General features: G+C 44.5%; 1 protein-coding gene across 1 annotated transcript in view; it reads left to right on the top strand.

The window, feature by feature from the left end:
* The window catches only part of chrm4a (cholinergic receptor, muscarinic 4a), a gene marked incomplete at both ends in the record, with an annotated part of 20,412 nt that extends 4,164 nt beyond the window's left edge, over nucleotides 1-16,248 (top strand). Inside the window, 7 exons of the mRNA XM_079738203.1 lie at nucleotides 8,810-8,924; nucleotides 9,006-9,625; nucleotides 11,436-11,590; nucleotides 12,294-12,501; nucleotides 13,885-13,992; nucleotides 15,157-15,450; nucleotides 16,003-16,248. Coding sequence (XP_079594329.1) covers nucleotides 8,810-8,924; nucleotides 9,006-9,625; nucleotides 11,436-11,590; nucleotides 12,294-12,501; nucleotides 13,885-13,992; nucleotides 15,157-15,450; nucleotides 16,003-16,248 — 1,746 coding nt within the window. The remainder of the gene's footprint in view (nucleotides 1-8,809; nucleotides 8,925-9,005; nucleotides 9,626-11,435; nucleotides 11,591-12,293; nucleotides 12,502-13,884; nucleotides 13,993-15,156; nucleotides 15,451-16,002) is intronic.
* Between the last annotated feature and the right edge of the window lie 6,219 nt (nucleotides 16,249-22,467).

Consider the following 22,467-nt stretch of genomic DNA (forward strand, 5'->3'; position numbering starts at 1 on the left):
CACTGTACCACAAAGCTGTATGTGTAACACAACACTGTACGTGTAACACAACACTGTACCACAAAGCTGTATGTGTAACACAACACTGTACGTGTAACACAACACTGTACCACAATGCTGTATCACAACGCTCTACCACAAAGCTGTACGTGTAACACAACGCTGTATGTGTACCACAACGCTGTACCACAAAGCTGTACATGTAACACAACAATGTACCACAAAGCTGTACGTTTAACACAACGTTGTATGTTTAACACAACGCTGTACCACAAAGATGTATATGTAAAAACAATGTACCACAAAGCTGTATATGTAAGGTACAGTTGTACACGTAAGACAAAGTGGTTACTTAGTGCTATTAAGTGGTATAAGAGGAATACTAACTGGTAACCAGGGTCTGCCTATTAGCTGGAGTACTAAAATACCAAAGCACTACTTTGCGTTCACCAACTACATCACTAAGTGGTGACGAGGTTGTGACTAAGTGGTGACTGAGTTGCTAGGGTACTACTTTATGTTCTCCAACTACACTAAGTTCCAGCCCCCCAGGGCAGCGATGTTAAGGCCAGAATTAACCTGGGGCCCTGGGGCTAAGAGGTTTCGTAGGCTCTTTCGTAGGGGATCTTATTTTCCGAGTTTTTTGCCGTTGTCGACCGGGGGGGGGTTGGTCGAGAAATCCTGACGGTGGCCCCCTTTGTTCTCGGCTCATGATAGGCCTCTGATCTTTGTAAGTCCCAAACAAGAAAATCACATTGTCCTGGGCATATGCCGATCGGGGGGCCTATCATGAGCCAGCATTAAAAAAATAAAATAAAACATTAAAAAAATAACATTTACTGCAGCTCATGATAGGCCCTTGCGGTGGACGCAAGGAGGGTCCGCAAGGACGTAAGGGGTCTGTAAACCCCTTGTGTTGCGTTAACGTGGAACCATAACTGAGCCTTTAGAAACAATCCCACCCCCATGCCTCCACCACTCTCCCTCTCCTCCCCCCCCACGGTGAGAAACAGAGAGGCCCCCCCCACCCCCCTCCGGCGAGAGACAGAGAGCCGGCTGACCGCATCACTCAGCCTCTCTGCTCTGACAACACGCCCACGACCCCCCTCCATACTCCACCTGAGGCCCGAGGCCACGCCCCCTCACTGTGTCATCAGCTGAATGTCAGGAGGTGGGCGTCAACACCCCCCCACCCGACAGCACTCTGCTCCTGATGGCTGAACTCTGAGAGCTGGTCCATTAGATGAATCAGTGGTGAAATGTGGAGTGCACACTGATGCACCCCTCTTACGTACTTATTGTGTGTTTGTACGTCCTGGCACTTAATGTGCACACTTATTGTGTGTTTGTACGTCCTGGTACTTAATGTACACACTTATTGTATGTTGTATGTCCTGGCACTTAATGTACACAGTTATTGTGTGTTTGTACGTCCTGGTACTTAATGTACACACTTATTGTATGTTGTATGTCCTGGCACTTAATGTACACACTTATTGTATGTTGTATGTCCTGGCACTTAATGTACACACTTATTGTGTGTTTGTACGTCCTGGTACTTAATGTACACACTTATTGTATGTTGTACGTCCTGGGACTTAAAAACAGTACTTGGATAAAACTTCTGGATAAAAGTGTCTGATAAACGCCCAAAATGTAAATGTATGATATTTACAAAGACATCTGTTCTTCTGCTTTAACATGAAGTGATCAAAATGGCTTCTGACCCCCTTCTTCACATTAACGCATCATTAACATACAGTACATCATATCGTATATTTAGGTTGGTGTCTTTGTTAATCTCCTCTGCATCCTCCACCCGTATGCATTCCAAGCATTTTAAACGCTTACATAACAGACGTTCACACCAAATAACCAGCAGAATACATCAAATGTTGAAACGTGAAAATGTGAAAGCTTTTAAAATAACGCCTGATTGAATCACTTTATATGCCAGACTTATTTTGAAAGACATCGAACTCTTTCCTTTAATTAGTTGAATAGTTCATATTAACATTTGTCAATGTTCGCTCCAGAATCCATGAAATGTGTTTTGCAAATAATGTGAAAGCTTTTAAACAACTCCTGGTTGAATCACTTATCACTGGACTTGGTTTGGTTATTTAAAAGCAAAAAAGATATTGCATGCTGTCTTTTAATCTATTGAATAGTTAAAGGAACCGCTGGTTAAATCACTTAACTGGACTTGGTTTGGTGATTTGTCTGTTAATCCGTTGAATAGTTAATATTAACATGTTTCTGGTCAGACATCATTTCGATCGCAGAGTGAGCGAACGAGAGTGAGTCAGAGCACTTCACTCTGGAGTGAGACAGAGTGCCGGGCTCCGTCAGGTGTGTGAAGGGGTTGAGGGATGGACGGGTGCTGAACAGTGTTGCCAGATTGGGCTATATTTCCCGAACAATCTGGCAACACTGTTGCCAGTGTTGCCAGATAGGGCGGGAAATCTAGTGTGGGGTCTCGAGTGTGGGGGTCCACCCAGGTAGGGGTCTGACCTTTGACCCCCCCCAGGTCCATTTAAACAGTCAGATCCCCGTGTGAGGATGTGGAGGTTTACCTCCTCACCCGATGTTCAGTGGAGCTCACAGAAAGCTGAGTCACACTCCTTCATTCTTTTTGTATTGAAGCATATGTATTATTTTATTTGTATCCTGAAAATGTCTTTATATGTCTGAGATAATATCTCATGTCTCTATGTTTATCTGTCTTTTTCATCTGGTGAGCAAAAGAAAAATATCCACCTTGGTGGACATTAAAGATTTATTCTATTCTATTGTGCCGTCCCACATTTGAACTAACTTGAGATGACTATACAAACTTTACGCTAATGTCAAAATAGTGATGAATACTTTCAAATTAAATCAAAATACAAAGAATACATACCAACAATGCTATGTAAAGCACAAGATGTTGAAAGATTCAATTAAATTGTTCTGGATTCAACAGATTTGAACGAAACGCTGAACCAGCTAGACACGACTAAGCGTTTACTTCCTGGAGTCACGCGATAGGCCCTAAAGGTCTTAAAAGGAACACGTCCTGAATAGAATCGCAGAGGAAATGCATATTCCTGGAACACATTATAATTCTGTAATGCTGACTAAATGTAAAGCATGTATTCTTTACCTGTAACATTAAACTCCTTACTCATAACAAAACACTCCCCGCCTGACGTGGATACACGTCACCCCACAGTCCATCCTTTTTTTTCACTAAACCATTCCAGAGGCACAGTCCATTTACTGTGCCTCTGGAGGTAGAAGGAGAACTATTTAATTGACTGGCCTGAGAAAGAGACTAGTCCCGCCTGGTTTGATGAACCTGGCGCACTTTCCCATCAGTCCAAGAGGCCATTCATTCCTAGGTGCTTGGCCGTTCTTAAGAAGGACAACGCTTCCAGGCTGAATGTTTGGCTTAGTGGACTGCCACTTCTTGCAGGCCTGCAGTGTTGGGAGAAATTGCTTCCTCCAGCGGCCCCAGAAGGTGTTGGACAGGTGCTGAACCTGTCGCCACTGGGACTTGTACAGGTCAGCAGGAGCAGAAACAATTTTCGTCTTCTGTGTGTGAGAAGAGCAGCTGGCGTGAGTATGAACGCGTCATCATGGTCCATAGGCACTGGAACAAGTGGCCTGGCGTTGATGATCGCTGCGACTTCTGCCATGAAAGTCACCAGCACTTTGTGGGTGAGATTGTCTTTCAGCTGGAGGAACATTGCGTCCAGAATCCTCCTCGCCAGCCCTATTATTCTCTCCTATGATCCACCACAATGGGATGCATGTGTGGGATTAAAGGACCAGGGGCAGCCCTTGTCTGAGAAGCGAGTCTTTACTGCAGTGCTGTTAATGTTTGAGGCTATCTTCAGTTCTTAACAGGCGCCAATGAAGTTCGTGCCGCAGTCAGAGCTAATGTGTTTGACCGGCCTGCACACTTTTATTTTGAGCGAAGCCGCCTCTGGTCTTGAGTGAGGAGACGTTCCATGGGCCGAACACATCCAGACCCACGGTGGAGAACGGAGGATTATTTTCTTCCCTCCGACAATCCAAATGCGAGCTGAACGGGCCCCCCCCCCTACCCTGTAAAGTGATTGAGAGACATGAAACGTCTCAGCGCCTGTGGTCTGTTGTCTGGGAGCCGTGGGCGTGGGCTCTTGAAAGGTAATGACGCCACCCAGCTATTGTTTGAGTCTTTTCGCAGTCCTTCATCCATTATCTCCGTGAACGTTGCATCTTGAATGGAGGGAGCCACCTGGTTGTCATCCCTGGTCCGCCTGAACACCATGCATCCAAGGTGGTCGGTTTCACAGAAAGGCTGGTCCTCAGAATACGCTTGGGGCTCGATGGTGGCTTGGTTTCGCTGAACCTCTCCTTCACATGGAACACGTTGGGCCACGCGTCAAAGAGAGTGGGCCATTGCAGCTCTTTAGTGTTCATGTGGAACGTGCTAATAGTCAGTGGTCCGTAGACAACACCTAGGCACACAGTTCCAACAATGACCCACCCCAGGTCTAACTTCTGTGCATAAGGCAGGTTGTGAGGGCCATTAACCTGTTTGCAGACTTTATGCACTCTGATAATGTCCCGTCCTAAGAGAAGCATAATGGGGGCTTGTGGGTGAATGTCTGGGATGAGCTGTGCCACTGACCTTAGATGAGCATGATGAAGAGCTACTTCGGGGGTCGGAATCTCCTCTCTGTTGTTCGGTATGTCGTTACATTCTATGAGGCTTGTCAATGGGACGCGAACAGTTCCATCCAGAGACTCCACTTCATAGCCACTGGCCCTTCTGCCTGCTGATTGCTTCACTCCAGCACATGTTCTCAGTGTGTAAGGAGCGCTTGAACTTTGGTCGTTGAACATGTCAAAGAACTGTGGGCAAACCAGTGACCTCTTGCTCTGCTAGTCAATGATCGCATACAGTTTCATGGGTTTTTCTCTGTGGCCGGCTGGAAACACTTTGACGAGTCATATCTTCGAGCAGGAGCGGTCTGTGAGTTCCCCACCACAAACTTTTGTGTACTTGTTGGTGACCTGAGACCGGTGAAGGTTCTCCTCCCCGCTGTGCTCAGAAGCAGGGTCAGCCTCCTGCCGTCAGGGTGCGGATCCAGGGTGTAGCGCTGTGTTGTGCCTGTCGCTCTTACATTCAAAACACTGGACATTGAGTTTGCAGTTCTTTGCTATGTGAGATGAGGAAGAGACATTTAAAGCACACATTGTTTTCTCTGAGGAATGTTTTGCGCTCGTAAATGGGCTTCTCTCTGAATGCACAGCATTTACGGAGAGGGTGTGGCTTTTTATGCAACAGACACAGTTTGTCGCCGTCGTCGGATTTTGTTGGAGGCTCACCATCTGGGTGACACCTGGTTGTAGCCTCAGATTAGCTTCCTCTTCAGCATAGGATAGGCGTGCCTTTGCTGCTTCGGCTCTTCCTCTGACTGCTGCAGACCACGCTGATGATGAACTTGATCTCGGCCCTGCGTGGGTTCTTCTGTGTTGCTGTACTTCCATGCGAACTCTCCTCTGTAGCACTTGACTGTAGAGAATGCTCCGTTGATCATGCGTATTACGAAGTCATGTTGGTTGGCTTCCAACTTGCTCTGCTTGATCTCGCTTGCTCTATAGCCGTTGTTTCACTGTGTCATCCTCGGTATGTCTACTAATTAGTACTGTCAAGCAATTAAAATATTTTATCGCGATTAATCACATTAATGTCATAGTTAACTCGCGATTAATCGCACATTTTTTTCTATTCTAAATAGCCCTTGATTTCGTGCTAGCCTTTTAGTGAGATCAGAGAGTGTTGAGAAGGACAGTAATAAAATATATTTGGTAAGATGGATATAAGAAGAGAGACCCGTAGTGAATTTAACCCGGTCCACTTGACATCGGGTAGGTGCATGACAGTGGTAGGCCTACCGTAAAACTTCAATAGCCCTGGCCTTTATTTGTTTCAATCACTGAACTTTCGAACAAAGCTCTTGCTCAGCAAAGATGGGAAATACTATAACAATTATTATTTAAACCAGTCTGAATATTCCTACCGTACGTAGGCCTATACACATTACCAGGCTATCAATAACGCAAACACACACACACACACACACACACACACACACACACACACACACACACACACACACACACACACACACACACACACACACACACACACACACACACACACACACACACACACACACACACACACACACGGTGGCGGAGTGGTAATCGGGAGAGTCGGGAGAATTCCCGGTGGGCCGTTAACGTTTCGGGGCTGTCGGGCTGATTACTGCAGGATAACAATATTGCGTTTATAAAGGTTCCTTGCAGCACTGTCCAGCAGCCTGAGCTGTGCGCCCACAACCTCTCACTCACTCAACAGACACAACACTCACAAACTGTCAACGTCGCAACCAAGTCGATTTTGTCTAGAGGGGAGTAACTGAGCGGCCCCTCCCGAAGTGGTACAGCCCAGGTGGGCCTTGAACTGCGATTGGTCAGAAAGACGTAACAGCTAATGACAACATTGAACTCTCATGCAGGCTCGAACAGAGTGACACACAAACACACACACACACTTTTAAGGAGTTTTCCATCCGCTCCGTATCCTTGCTTGCCCCAACAAGTTTGTGCGGCGTGCTTGTTGTTTTGTTTCTGGTGTAGCTAGATCCGGTATGGTGTTGTAGTTTTTCTAACGTGACTAGTTATTGCTAGACAGCAGGTGAAAAAACTCCAATGTTTGCCAAGCCAAAAGAGCGTTAATCGCCCGATAAAAAGATTAACGCTGTTAAAATTGGTTTGCGTTAACGCTGTTAATAATGCGTTAAACTGACAGCACTACTACTAATACCCTGAGGGCCAGCTAAACTCTTCCCCAAAACACTAAGACTCAGACGTATTTCTCACTTCCACAGGTTTATTGGAAGCCCATGGAAAAAGGTGAAACTGCAACACACGAAGAAAAAGGCAGAGAAATCAGAAATTTCACTTGCACTCATCTTAAACAAATAAGCAAGAAAATTTACGTAAACAACATTCTTTTTGGTCATTATGAACACTATTAGCGTTGTCAAATGACCCACGTGTGACCTAACATGGTATTCGTGTAGCCGTAATACATTTGAACTAACTTTAGATGAACTATACAAACCTTACACCAATGTCAAAGTAGTGATGAATACTTTCAAATTAAATCAAAATGCAAAGAATACATACAACGATGCTATGTAAAGCACAAGATGTTGACAGATTTAATTAAATTGTTCTGGATTAAACAGATTTGAACGAAACACTGAACCAGCTAGATGCGACTAAGCGTTTACTTCCTGGAGTCACGCGATAGGCCGATTAGCCATGCGTCTTAAAGTGAAAACGTCCTGAATAGAAACGCATAGGAAATGCATATGCCTGGAATACATTATAATTCTGTAATGCTGACTAAATGTAAAGCATGTATTCTTTACCTGTAACATTAAACTTCTTACTCATAACAAAACATATACACTGTACAAAATTATATATTGTACAGATTATACGCTAAAGGCTGGTTTTGAGTTGAGGTTTCAGGAAACGTGATCACATGAGAGTGTTAGAGTCACCCCAATAGATGAGAGGGTGAGAGTTCCCCCAATAGATGAGAGGGTGAGAGTTCCCCAAATAGATGAGAGGGTTAGGTTTAGAGCGACCCAGATATAAAGTGGGCTTGTGGTTGAATGGGATGGTGGCAACATATTTCCCAGAGGGAATTAAGCCGTCAGTGATTAAGCCGTTTCCCTTTGATTTACATTCAGGGCGTTTAGCAGACGCTTTGATCCAAAGTGACTTACAATAAGTCTGTTTGTAAGAAGAAAGAGAAACAATATATCTCTATGTCGGTACAGTAAGGATGTTCATAGAACCAAGTGCCAAGCACTAACCATCACTAGGTTAACCCATTCCCTGTGTACAACACAGATAGCTAGGATAAGATGCTACTCCATGCTAAGTACTGTTTTAAAGTGCCAGGACGTAAAACATACAATAAGTGCGTACATTATGTGCTAGGATGTACAAAAATACAAGAAGTATGTAGGCTGTGCAGAGTCTAGAGAGAGAGTTAGGTTAAGGGATACCCAAGTATAATACTTTGTGGGACGCTGGCAAAATATTCCCCAGAGGGAATTAAGCTGTCATTGATTAAGCCGTTTCACTTTGATCCCTTCAGAGGACTGGATGGTAGTGAACCACCGACCCAGGAGGGTTCATGTGGGTCCATCGGACCGGTCTGGACCAGAGTCAAGGTTCATCAGACCGGTTTGGACCAGAGTCAGGGTTCATGTGGGTCCATGAGACCGGACTGGACTGGGTTCAGGAAGGCCGGTTCTCCAACATGTTCTACAATGGGAATCTGTGAGACCAGTAGACCGAGGAAACACATGAAACAAACCTGATCTGAGCCAGAGTTTGACAGAGCTGCAGACTGTAGGTCCTAATGAGGAAGAGTCTGCACAGTGGGGCTGTGCAGAGTCTGGTCTCACTGGGAGGATGAGAAGCTTGGCCAGGCCAGAGAGTTCATCTTCATCCAGATGGAGACGGAGGAATAAATTGAAGTAATAGATTGAAAGTGGAATCATTTGAAACATGAACTCTGGCCATGTTTTCAGCTCTTGTGCAAACAACCTGTCCCTCAGGTAAAGATAGAGGACACATTCTTCTCAGAGGTGAAACTTTTGACTGATAAACTATGGTGACTCTCAGAAAGGAAACGAGACAACAGAACAGCAGATATAATGACAAGACTTGACTCATCGTTTAGCTAATCACAAACCACTCGGAGACCAAACCTAAAGCCAAAGAACCCAGCCCCCTGCCCATCAACAAACCCGGCCTGGAGTCCGACACCAACGGGGGCGCCGAGGAGCTAAAGAACGGCAAGATAGAGCGCTATTGTTTTTAAGTCTAATTCTCTCTCTCTCCTCTCTCCCTATCTCTACCCCCCCCCCCCCCCCCAGGCTCCTCCATCAACCAGACCAGCGCCCCCTTCACCCCCACCCTGTGCAATGGCTCCTCCTCCAACGACTCCTCCTCCTCCTCCGTCTACTGCTCCACCCTGGACGGCCCCACCGCCACCGGCCCCAGCGGCCCCTACAAGGCGGTGGAGATGTTCTTCATCGCCGTGGTGACCGGCTCCCTCAGCTTCGTCACGGTAACAGGCAACATCCTGGTGATGCTGTCCATCAAGGTCAACCGCCACCTGCAGACGGTGAACAACTACTTCCTGTTCTCGCTGGCGTGCGCGGACCTCATCATAGGGGCGTTCAGCATGAACCTGTACACGGTGTACATGGTGGCAGGCTACTGGCCCCTGGGCCCCGTGGTGTGCGACCTGTGGCTGGCCCTGGACTACGTGGTGAGCAACGCCTCCGTCATGAACCTGCTCATCATCAGCTTTGACCGCTACTTCTGCGTCACCAAGCCGCTCAGCTACCCGTCTCGCCGGACCACCAAGATGGCCGGGCTGATGATCGCGGCGGCCTGGATACTCAGCTTCGTGCTCTGGGCGCCCGCCATCCTGTTCTGGCAGTTTATCGTCGGCGAGAGGACGGTGCCGTCCGGAGAGTGTTACATACAGGTACCGTTCAGTATATTAACAACGTACATTAAGGTAGTTTAATGTATCACGGTCAGTATGAGTTCATCATGAGCGAGAGGACGTGCCCTCTGGAGAGTGTTACATACAGGTAACCTTTATTAATGTATCTAGGTCAGTACTATTTAAACTGTTATATACAGCTATATTAGTGCATTACTGTCAGTATGAGGTCATCGTGGGAAAAAGGAGAGTGTTACATACAGGTAACCTTTATTAATCTATTAGTGTATATTAATGTATCACGGTCAGTATGAGTTTATAGTGGGGGAGAGATCAGTGCCCTCTGGAGACTGTTACATACAGGTTACCTTTATTAATCTATTAATGTATATTAATATATCACGGTCAGTATGAGTTTATAGTGAGGGAGAGATCAGTGCCCTCTGGAGAGTGTTACATACAGGTAACAATGTATATCAACAACGTATATTAAGGTATATTAATGTATATGAGTGTATCACTGTCAGTATGAGGTCATCGTGGGGAAGACGACCGTGACGTCCGGCAAACGTTACGTACAGGTCACCTTTATTAATGTATCAAGGTCAGAACTGTTACAGGTATATTAGTGTATCAGGGTCAGTATGAGGTCATCGTGGGAGAGAGGACCGTGACGTCCGGAGAGTGTTACATACAGGTAGTCTTTATTAATGTTCATTAATGGAGGTATATTAACCACGCTTATTAACGTATATTAATGTTACGTTTAGTATGAACTGTTTTAACAGTGAGGTCTGGAGAGTCATGTTAAGTTCAGCATGAGTTATATACAGGTAACGTATATTAACATATATCAATGGATATTAATGTATCAAGTTCAGTATGTACGGTTTTAAAAGTTAGATAGAGGTAACGTGTATTAACTTAAATCAATGTATCAAGTTCAGTATGTATTAGAAAGTCCACTTTAGACTTTAACTTGCCATCTGTTAGCAAGAACTTGGTAAGCCAACGTTCAATATGTGTTGTATTTTTATTTGGACCCAACTTTAATTCATTAACGATTCCTAAAATGTGCTTTATCCGCCGGCTGGCTAGCAGACCAAAAGGTTTCTAACTGTATAAGTAAAAGGTAAAAAAACAGGCTAGTCTTTTAAAATCCATTCCTGAACATTGCTATTCATGGAGAGATGTATTTGTGAGTCGCCTTTTTTTTTTTTTTAAATCAATTTTCTGTATTTGATTAATTCATTTGCAATTTAAAAGCGGTGATAACAAAGCACAAAATATCTCTCATAACAGACAAAAGAAAACTTAAAAATTGACGTCTTTAGCCAAGGTAATTCTTGTTTCTGTAAGGTGTATTCATTCTTTATTATTGAGCGTTACTATAATGAACTGCTCCCATCTTTCACAAACTTTAGCCTTTAATAAAAATCTTTTAGAGCAGCCTAAACATTGATTTGATGAAAAACAAACTCTCAGTGGCTGTGGTGTCTCTTTCCCACCAATCAGAGAGAGAGAGGGCCCACTAGCAGGAAGCGGGATCAGCCTGGGACGACCAATCAACAGACTCACCCAGTCAATCCATTAACTGCCGGAAAAGAATACTCTTTAAACTGATCACCTATTCTCTCATATTAGCCTAGCGATGAAGCTAACACATTATTAGCAGTAAAGCTAACACGCTATTAGCAGTGAGCTATCATCAGTGGAAGAGACTGACCGAATGGAAAGACATCAGCTGAACATTCACCAAAGTTTGGTCCTTCATGGTTCTTGGTTCTCATTAGAATATGGTTCGACCTCATTAACATGTTATCCTCACTTCCTGTTTGTCTCTGCTCAGTTCCTGTCGAACCCGGCGGTGACATTCGGCACGGCGATCGCAGCCTTCTACCTGCCAGTCATCATCATGACCGTCCTGTACATCCACATCTCCCTGGCCTCCCGCAGCAGGGTGTCCAAACACAAGCCCGACAAGAAGGACAAGAAGGGAATCAAGTACGGACCGTTTTACCTTCTTTACATTAAGGTGGAGTCGATCTTGTGACGTAACGTGTTAAAGTGCTTTCAGAGTTCCACAAACGCTTTGAAGTTTGCAGCAGCAGAACCAACGTAAACAAAGAGAACTTAAAGTCTGAATGTAAAGTCTGAACGAAACAAGAAAATAAAGTCTTAATGTAAAGAGAACATTGAGAGAATGTAAAGTCTGAATGTAAAGTCTGAACGTAACAAGAACATAAAGTCTTAATGTAAAGAGAACATTGAGAGAACGTTACGGCTGAATGTAAAGCCTGAACAAAACAAGAACATAAAGTCTGAGTGTAAAGAGAACGTAAAGTCTGAACATAACAACGGAAAGTCTTAAAGTAAAGAGAGTGTTAAGAGAACGTAAAGTCTAAACGAAACAAGAATGTAAAGTCTGAGTGTAAAGAGAACGTAAAGTCTGAACATAACGGAAAGTCTTAAAGTAAAGAGTGTTAAGAGAACGTATAGTCTGAACGAAACAAGAATGTAAAGTCTGAGTGTAAAGAGAACGTAAAGGCTGAACATCAAGTCTGAACGTAAAGAAAACGTAAAGGCTGAATCTCAGCAGATGCCACTTATTCTCACTATCACAAACCATGTCAGAGTAAGCCACCATCATGTGGATATGTTCTGATCATTTATAAACGTCTATTTTAACTTTTACTCAATTCCCCAGAACTCCGAGTCTGTTGAAGAGTCACCTGTTGAAGCAGAACAACAACAACGACGCCACTCCCCAACCCAGCCCCCTGCCCATCAACAAACCCGGCCTGGAGTCCGACACCACCGGGGGCGCCGAGGAGCTGAAGAACGGCAAGATAGAGGAACCGAACCCAGCGGAACCAGCTCCACCGTTAGCCCAGCCCAGCCCCGCCCCTACACAGGTGAGGTACACCTCTAGCCCAGCCCCGCCCACACAGGTGAGGTACACCTCTAGCCCAGCCCCGCCCACACAGGTGAGCTCAACTTCTAGCCAAGCCTAGTCTCGCCCCCTACATAGGTGAGCTCCATCCTAACCCAGCCCCGCATCTACACAGGTGAGCTCCACCCTAACCCAGCCCCCACGCAGGTGAGCTCCACCCTAACACAGCCCCACCCCCGCACAGGTGAGCTCCACCCTAACCCAGCCCCGCCCCCGCACAGGTGAGCTCCACCCTAACCCAGCCCCGCCCCCAAGCAGGTGATCTCCACCCTAACCCCGCCCCCACACAGGTGAGCTCCACCCTAACCCCGCCCCCACTCAGGTGATCTCCACCCTAACCCACCAGCACCTTAACCGCAGCCCTGCCTAGCCCATTACCCATAGAGCTGACCTCCACCCTAACCACCACCCCAACCAGTCGGTTGTATATCGTCTGTACTCCGAGTCAATTCTATCTTCTGACCCCACTAAGGGAAGTTTGGGTACAGCCAGGTATTAAAAACAGATTCAATCCATCATAAATACAACATGAAAGACAACGAACCAGACAGGATACAGGATACAGCCGTACAGTACGGTAAACTGTACCGTTTGGAGAAGGAGAACAAAGACAAAAGACGCATATGCCTGATTGCAGAACGGCTGAGTGCAATCATGTGGCAGATCCTCCCCCCTGATTGCAGCGTAAACAAAATAGTCTGTGGATTGATTCGACCTCTGAGGTGGAACGCTATCGTCGCTCAGAAGGTAGAAGGTAAAACAGATCCCCATCTCTTCTGCTCTGGCTCAGCTAAATGCAACGCAGGCTACTTAAAGACATGGGGAAATGGCAAAGGCAGTAAAGGAACAAACGCTGGGGACTCTCTGACGCCGGCCGATGTGTGTACAGACGTCTTTGGTAAACAGCCTGTCCTCAGTGATTTGGTCCCCAGTCGACGCTGAAAGCTGGGTTAGAAAAATAAATACAAATAGTTAATTAACTTAACTTCTTAGTTAGCCTACGTAAATGCTAAACTTGTTAATGACGTGAATCTTTGGTGTTAGTAGTCGTATGATTGCAATAGTTGGATGATCCGTTACAAGTCAAAAGGTACTGGTTTTAACGGTCTCCCGGTTGGAGACCAAACCAGTTCACCCGCAGTAATTAATGCCCAAAACTATTTCTAATAACTTGGTTTCAGTAGTTTTAATTAATGTATGATCTATTACAAGTCAAAAGGTACTGGTTTTAACAGTCTTCTCGTTGGAGACCAAACTGGTCCACCCAACAGTAATGTATGCGCAAACTATTTCCATCGTTTGAAGTGAACTCATGTGCTCCTCATGTGCTCCTCATGTGCTCCAGGAGGAGAAGGAAAGCAGCAATGACTCATCCACCGCCTTCATCGCACCTACGGAGCCCGGAGAGCCCCCCCGGGACGGGCCCCCCAGCGAGGGGGGGCCCTCCGCAGAGGTATACTTTATAAATAAATCACTGGATTACCATCGTTCACCTTTCCTCAAATCCTGCAGTCTCACGGTGCTATTGTGCACTGTAGTTTCGACCGGCGAAAGCCAAAGGTTGCTGCGGTCGATATGTATGACCTCCTCCAGCTTCTGAGGACAAGGCTCCGAACTGTGGACAACCGCGCCTTCTGCTCAGCTGCACTCAGTCTGTGGAACGCTCTCCCTGACCATCTAAGGGCCCCACAGACTCTGGATACCTGAAAACCCATATTTTTAGAAAAGCCCTTGGCTAAACTGCGAAAATGTTTTTTAAAGTCTTTAATGGTGTCTTCATCCTTTTTCATGTGCATCGTAGCGCTTTGAGGTCATTGAGTTGATGTAAAGTTCGTTATGAATAAAATATATTATTATTATTGTCCTCCATTTTGTGCGTTCTCACATGCCGCCAGACAGACAAAATGGATGACGGCTGTGTTCTCGCGCCCTTACCACATACATTCTTAAAGATGGCCACTCCCCCTAGGGAAAGCGTAGTTCACAGCGTCAACTGCCCTTAAAGATGCAAGATATAAGATAGGAATATATATGGCAGCACCTTACCAATCGTTGCTTGGTTTCTAGTGTCGTATTTGATATCTATGGATAATGGGTGAGTTGTAACCAGAAGGTCGCTAGTTCAATATACATTTACATAGAGGGCGTTTATTAGACACTTTTATCCAAAGCAGCTTACAATAAGTCCATTTGTAGAACAACAATATACGGTACAGTAAGGATGTTCATAGAACCAAGTGCCAAGCATCACTAGGTTAACCCATTCCCCGTATAAAACACAGATAGCTAGGGTAAGATGCTACACAACTAAGTCCTATTAACTAAGAACGACATACAATAAGTGTGTACATTAAGTGCCAGGACGTACAACATACAATAAGAAGGTGGGAGGGGGTGGATATGCGGAGTCTAGGTGAACTCTGAACAGGTTATCTCTGGCTGTGTGTGGGTGTCGAGGTGTAAATGTAAATAGAAATACTCAATTTAGCAAATTGTATTTAATGAGTTGCATCAGGACAATAAGGGAACAAACTGATCGTTCCAGTTCCTCTAGATGAGCAGCTTCGTGACACCTCCATCGCGGCGTCTCACACTAACGACCCTCCATCCCTTCCAGGCCTCCTCGGCCCTGCCACCGGCCCCGGCCCCGGCCCCGAGCGCCCTGGCCCCGCCCACCACCAGCGCGGCGGGGGCCCGCATGAACCCCTCGTCTAAGTGGTCCAAGATCAAGATCGTGACCAAGCAGGCCGGGGACGAGTGCATCACGGCCATCGAGATAGTGCCCCCGGTGGAGGGCGGGGGGAAGCACTCCATCGCCATCAACCGCCCCCGCACCGTTGCACGGAAGTTCGCCAGCATTGCGCGCAGCCAGGTGAAGAGGAAGAGGCAGATGGCCGCCCGCGAGAAGAAGGTGAGGGCGGTCAAACACCGGAGAGTAGAGAGGAGGATCGGTGAAGAGGGGTTAAGGGCGGCTGGAACTGGTTTAGTATATGGCGCATAGATTAATTCAAACTGATTTTGACAAATACTTGATGTAATGCTTAAAATGCGTACACAATCTTTTCTTTTAACTGTTAAGAGTTTTACTTAAGGGTTAAACATAAAGCCTCTTTGTAAGCAACTCATCGCTGGTTTCCTTAACTCTCCCGCTAGCTGACCAAAACCATTATTAACTGTTAATTAGCTGTTACTCAACTTTTTCTTTGACTTTCCCCGCTATGTGACCAAAACCGTTTTCTAACTTATCTATCTACTAACTCACTTCATTAACATTAACTTAAGGCTATCTTAGCATAGCCTCTCCTTCGTGGTTTCCCAGGTGACCAAGACCATCTTTAACTGACTTAATTAACTGTTACTTAAGGGTATCTTAACGTAGCCTCGCCTCCCTGGTCACCTAGGTGACCAAGAACATCTTTAACTGTTACTTAAGGATTTAATTAAGTCTCTTAACGTCTCCTAGGTGACCAAGACTATCTTCGCCATCCTGCTGGCCTTCATCCTGACGTGGACGCCGTACAACGTGATGGTGCTGATCTCCACCTTCTGCCAGTCCTGCGTCCCGGACACCGCCTGGGCCATCGGCTACTGGCTCTGCTACGTCAACTCCACCATCAACCCCGCCTGCTACGCCCTCTGCAACGCCACCTTCAAGAAGACCTTCAAGAACCTCCTGCTGTGCCAATACAAGAACATTGGCACCAGATGAGCAGGAGGCAGGGAGGAGGGCGGAGCGCAGAGCCACCGATGGCTGGTGGAGGGGTGGAGGAGGGTGGAGCGCAGAGCCACCGATGGCTGGTGGAGGGGTGGAGGACGAGGATGGAGGAGGAGATGATGAAAAGGAGGGAATGGTATTGGTAGAAAGAGGCTATGTTTGTGGCCTCTGTAAAGTGTTCCACTAATCACTTGTTTCCTAGACTTTGCCTGCAAGGAGACCCAAACCATTGCTAACTGTTAAGTTGACTTGACTTAAGTTAAGGTTAACTTAATGCAGCCTCTCTGTAAAATGTTCCACTAATCACTTGTTTGCTAGACTTTTCCCGCGAGTTGAAAGTCACAGATTTCACCACTGGGAGACAGCCACAAAGGGGGTGGTGGTTTCTGGTTCACAGAGGAACAACCGCAACATCAACCAGCTCTTCACAGGACAAGATGGAGACTGACGGACTGCCAATATGTCTTGTATATACGCTGTTCTTTGGACGAGTTTGTGGTAAACGTTGTTACAGCACTTCAGCCCTTGGTTTCTGGATTCGCCAGAATCCATGCAAATAAGACCCTACTAGTGTAAGAGAACCCTTAACGTGTAAGGGTCTTAAACACATAAACAACAAGACCCTTAAAGTGTAAGGGAACCCTTAAAATGTAAGGGTCTTAAGCACATAAACAACAAGACCCTTAAAGTGTAAAGTTCTTAAACACATAAATAACAAGACCCTTAAAGTGTAAGGGAACCCGCTGTTTGACCTCGTACTCGAACCCTGGGGTTTAAAATAACATGTGTCTACAAGGAAGGAAGGGGGGAGTGTTATCCCCGTGGTAACGAACCACGGCGCAAACAAAGGCACCATACACCTCGGCGACCGCCTTCGCATTCAGTTTTTAGAACGAGGGATGCTACGTGTGAAATGCATCACACGTCATGAAGTTCTACTAAAAGTGTCGCAGCCGCGGACATCATCATCATCATCATCATCATCTATCTCTGCCCAGACGGAGCTCCATCCCGCCCCACTCACCTCCTCTCCGCACTGTTTCTGCGTCCTGACATCCTGGTGAATCCCAAGAGGAGGACGAGACCGCCGCCTGTTTTCAGCAGAGGGTAACGCTCCCAAACTGGATGCAAGAGACATAGGATGCAACTCAGGTTTATAAAGGACGCTCTTATTTTGGTAACGGTGACAAAATGGCACTGTTAATTAAGACCACGTTTCAAATATTTGGGGATATCTGATACTGTATTATACTACTATAACTAATAATGATACTTCAACAAAGACCGTCAATAACCTACATATGTAGTAGTGGATAATATACAACCAAACGTACCTGGTAGTGACTAGTACCCCTAACCCGACCAAAGAACAATATTCATAGTTAATTTATTCTCTCGTTAGAGGTTGCTGTGCTGTAGTGATGTTTTGCTCACGTACCTCGTTACTCTTGAACCACACGGTGTGTATATAGTTTGTACATTTCTTGAAAATAAAATGAACACAGGAAATAATCTAAACGTTCCTTCATCGAGAATGGCGGAAGAACAAGCATAAAGGAAGGAGAGAACTGGATTCTGGATTGGAGGATATTTAGACTGGAGAAGAACGCGTAGACAAATAGAAAGACGCAAAGAATACAGCCACTCCAAATATCAACTCTGTTTGGAACAAGAGAAAAGTAAACATTTTATTATTCTACAGACAGGGAACTGAGAAAGACTTTGTAGAATTAGGGTGAGCTCATGTTTGGATACAAAGACAGATCCAAAGGAATATTTGAACACTTGAACCAGGCCAGACTCGGAGTACGTTTAACAGACGGAGGACTGACGACTCATTGCAGGGTGTTTCTGAGCTCAACTCAAAGTGCATGTTAACCATTTTCCCTAAGACTCAGTGATCTAGACATGTCCTGCTGTCTAAGCAGCTCAAGCTTAGCGGTTTATTACAACTCACTAGGGAATACAGGAACGGTTTGGATCATGGAAATCAGGATTTTAATAACACACTGCGATTTATCGTGACGAATCATCCACATGGATCAATTGATCTGCTGTCAAGTGTTTTGTACCATCGACACTAATGAATCCAAAACCACCACCGAAGGATGTCATGCTAACTGAATAGTGGAGCCCTCCATTTTGCCCATCAAATCTATTCATGCCTGACTGGTATTGGCTAAAACAATGGACACCTCTTCCTTTTTCATGTGATGTGGAATGCAAATAATGAAGTTGTACCACTTACCATGGACTAAGTAGTACTTAATCAAGCCCTCAGACATGTTGGAATCAAACAGTAGCTATGTCATGCCATACGCCAGCTTAGGATTGTAGACAAAGATCCATGATTCTGGTCCTCCATGCAGGAGTTCTCTCCCTGAGTGTGTTTGGTGACGACCGGTTTAACCTGTTAACCACTGATTAGTCAACGAGCAACAGGTGTGCACCCTCACCTGCCCTTGAGTCCAATCAGACTCGGGCCAGGTGAGGCTGCTGAGACCAGACATCATCCACACACATATAATTCACAGACATCCGTACTTTGATCTCAATGTAGAATCATCTCTACCACCATAGACATTTGGTCTGGAGATAAACTCAAGGACCTCATGGACCTGGGCAGACATCTTCAGTAGGATAACCAATAAGGTCACAGCCGAAATTCCACAGAGGCCTACATTTTAACGCTGTGATAATTTGCCATTCCCAGATCATGGAATTCCACCTGTATCCCAAAAAGTCTCCTGACATCATCAACATCTAGTCTATCAAATCTAGTCTGTCAAATGGAATCAAGGAAAAACAAACAGATGGCCATGTCTGAGCCCACATGAATGGCCCTCTTCATCATCACCCTCCTCTTCCTCAGTGCTGACCCTACGACAGGACCAGTCACATGACGCGTTTATAAGCTCCTCCTACCATCTTCGCATCACCCACCGGGATTCAGGCTGAATTGTCTGAATCCAAAATGGCGTTGGAAACTTGACCGCTATATGTACTGTAAAAACTGTAAAAAAAAAAAGTTTTTGGTTTTATGAACTGTAATTGTGGAATTAATTGGGACACACACGCATGCAAACATGCAAACACACACACACAACACACACACGCACACACTATTCGTTCAATTGAAATAATATCGGACACACTACTGCTTGTGGTTTTTATTTTTGTTTCTATTTATTTATTTATTGTAGATAATGTACAGGCTTGACAATTCACGTATATTCTAGACTTTGGGAAAGCGTCTAATTAGTAACTGATTTCTATGGATTGTTAACTATTGCCTCATCACTCCTGACCATGTGATATGTACAGAATGATCAGATTACTTCAGGATTCATGAATATATAAATATCCAGAAACAGAATCTATACATCATCAATTCAAAAGCTTTCTCCCTCTCTTTCTCTCTCTTTCCATCTCCCCCAAACCTCCCCTCCCTCTCTTTCTCTCTCCCCCAAACCTCCCCTCCCTCCCTCTCTCTCTTAATATCCCCCCCCAAATCTCCCCTCCCTCTCTTTTAATGACTGGAATATGAACTTCATTGTGTGTGTGAGGTCACAGCTGTGATATAATACGGAGTCAAACCTTTACAGAGTGAGATTGTCGGTCTTGCGGTCATGTTCCTTCAAATAATGCGTTCATGTTCCTCCAAATGATGCGTTCATGTTCCTCCAAATGATGCGTTCATATTCCTCCAAATGACGCGGTCATGTCCCTCCAAATGATGCGTTCTTGGCCCTCTAATGAGGCAGAAATTCTGTAAAAACGAACATTGAACTGCTTCTATCCACTTATAGTTGTATTTAATCCTAAAATCTGGGTTAAGATGAAAAGAAACTTGTTTGTATGAATTAATGTATTCTTTATTTGTGTAACTATTATTAATAAGTGGGTTGGCCTGTTTTAAGTGCTGTAACTTAAGACGCACGCATCTAAAGATCAATTAATATGCAACGTATACAGTGTGAATAATTAAAGGTGTTGTCATTGAGTTTAAACGATCATTCAAGGAGATCACGGTATGGGGATCGAACCATCGGACTCTCCTCTTCTTTCTAACCAATATCACCAGTCGAAATCCCTTCCTGGTACAAATTAGCATTAAGTGTGATTATAACACGGTAAGGAACATACAATTATAGTCACAATTTGTTTGAGAAATCCATCAGCTATCAGTGAGTTAGATGCTTTGTCAAATATATCTGGTTTGAATTGACCATGCCTGCCTCTATGCGTCTCCTACGTTTAGACTTATCAAAGTTGTTCACCTCTATAGGCGTGGTTCTCGAACGGTCTCTTAGGAGTCTTCTTAGGAAACACTGCTTGCGAACGAATGACGTAAGTAGCTAAAAACAATTGACATGACAGGGTTCTGAAAAATATTGCAGTCTTTGCAAATAAAACATTGCTCGAAATCCTTCTAGTAGGCCTAAACATTTATTTAAACATGGGCAAGCATAGCATAGCCTACCCTGATTAAAAATATCTATAGAAAGGAGGAGATTGAGGCAATTCCATTCCGTCTGTGTGCGGGATCTGCGCATCATCAAGGGAAAGAGGCGGTGGTTGAAAAAAGTCTTTCGACCACTTATTAAGTTCACCCGTTGCTTATAATGTTTTTTTGTTTCCCAGTATAATTTTCTTAATTAACTAATTTACCATTAAATAATATTAATGAACACAAACATTTCCAGCCAAATAAAATACTTAAAAACTTCAATATAAATAATAAAATAATAATAATAAAAAAAATTCAATAATAAACAAATCAAAGAACATTTTCGTCTAAGTTTGGATTTGTTCAAATAGAAATTGATTTTCTTTGGACAAAGGGGCATCAAAAAACGTAAAAAAAAAACAAAAAAACATTTTCTGTTCTGAAAGTAGGTCGTCTGTACTGGTTTGACTCTGAATCATCAAAGCTGTGCCTTCTCTTGTACTTAGTGGTTTAGGACTCTTAATAACTCATAACTCATAATGGAGACGCTCTTTTTGAAGCATTCACGACAGCACATTTAAATATTTAAAGGTGCGTTTCTATAGAAAAATATATAATAACGTGATGACACCAAATGCACCTCTTCGTTCATATGTACTTTTGAAAACTGAAATATTGTTCCCAACTGCACTCATGCTGTGTTTGTAGGACGTATGAACTACTCTTAATCTTTGATGTATGATATTTATTAAGGGTGTGCGACAAGCGTGTGATTTGGAATGGAGCCCACATGTCAATTAGGTGGACCAATCAGGAGCTAGAACGAGGCTTCAGATGAATACAAATGGACCATGCTTGTATTTAAATGACAATTATGTTTGTTCAACGGAATATTGATGTGTGATTGTAAAATGTCTTTAACATTCATGTTATTTCTGTGTCACCAAAGCTTCACATTAAATCTGACCCAGATACACTTTCATAATAACAGGAAGTCAGCTGACCTCGAGAAGATACGATTCCGAAACGCAAATATCTGGAGGGTGATCCACCGAATTATTAAAATCACTGAATTATTTATATAATTATGTAATTATTTACATTTTATTTTTTGTAAATTTTCTGTAAAATTCAGCCCGAATGAGAGGCTTGAATGGCCTACCTGTCTGTCCGTCTACCTACCTGTCTTGTCTGCTGCGTGTGTCTTCCACAAGGCTAACATACCCGTTGCTTATGGTGTGTTCCTGAATCCTCGGACGCCAGCCTTTTGAGACGGAAATCGCCCAGCTTCCTTGCGGCATTACTCGGAGGCACAACCCCTTTTTATCTTCATCTCTCGAAATTCTGAGAGTTTACCGAGAGAAGTTATGACGCTCTCAACAAAAATGGCTGCGCCCGTGAAGAGATTCATTTTCTTGTATTTACGTTGGTCATTTTAATGTCTATTTTAAATGCTCTTACACACTTGATTACATTGCTACTTTATTCCGGCTACCAATTTATGCATTGCACGGTCTTGCTGTGCGTGCAATACAATGTAAAGTTGTGTTGTTTGTTTTCGGGCTGGTTTGCTAAAGAGGCTAATGTAGCTAACAATAAACAATGACTATCCGATTTCATGACACAATCACAAAGACGAACAGGAACGCAATAAATGCTCCGAGACCGGAAATTACGTCAAAAGTGCAACTCGGTAGGCTGGCGTCCGAAGATTCGGGAGCACACCATAAGCTAGAACAATGGTTCCCAACCTTTTTCTCCAG

This window comes from Pollachius pollachius (assembly GCF_949987615.1).
Source record: "Pollachius pollachius genome assembly, chromosome: 6".
In the NCBI taxonomy this organism is placed as follows: Eukaryota; Metazoa; Chordata; class Actinopteri; order Gadiformes; family Gadidae; genus Pollachius; species Pollachius pollachius.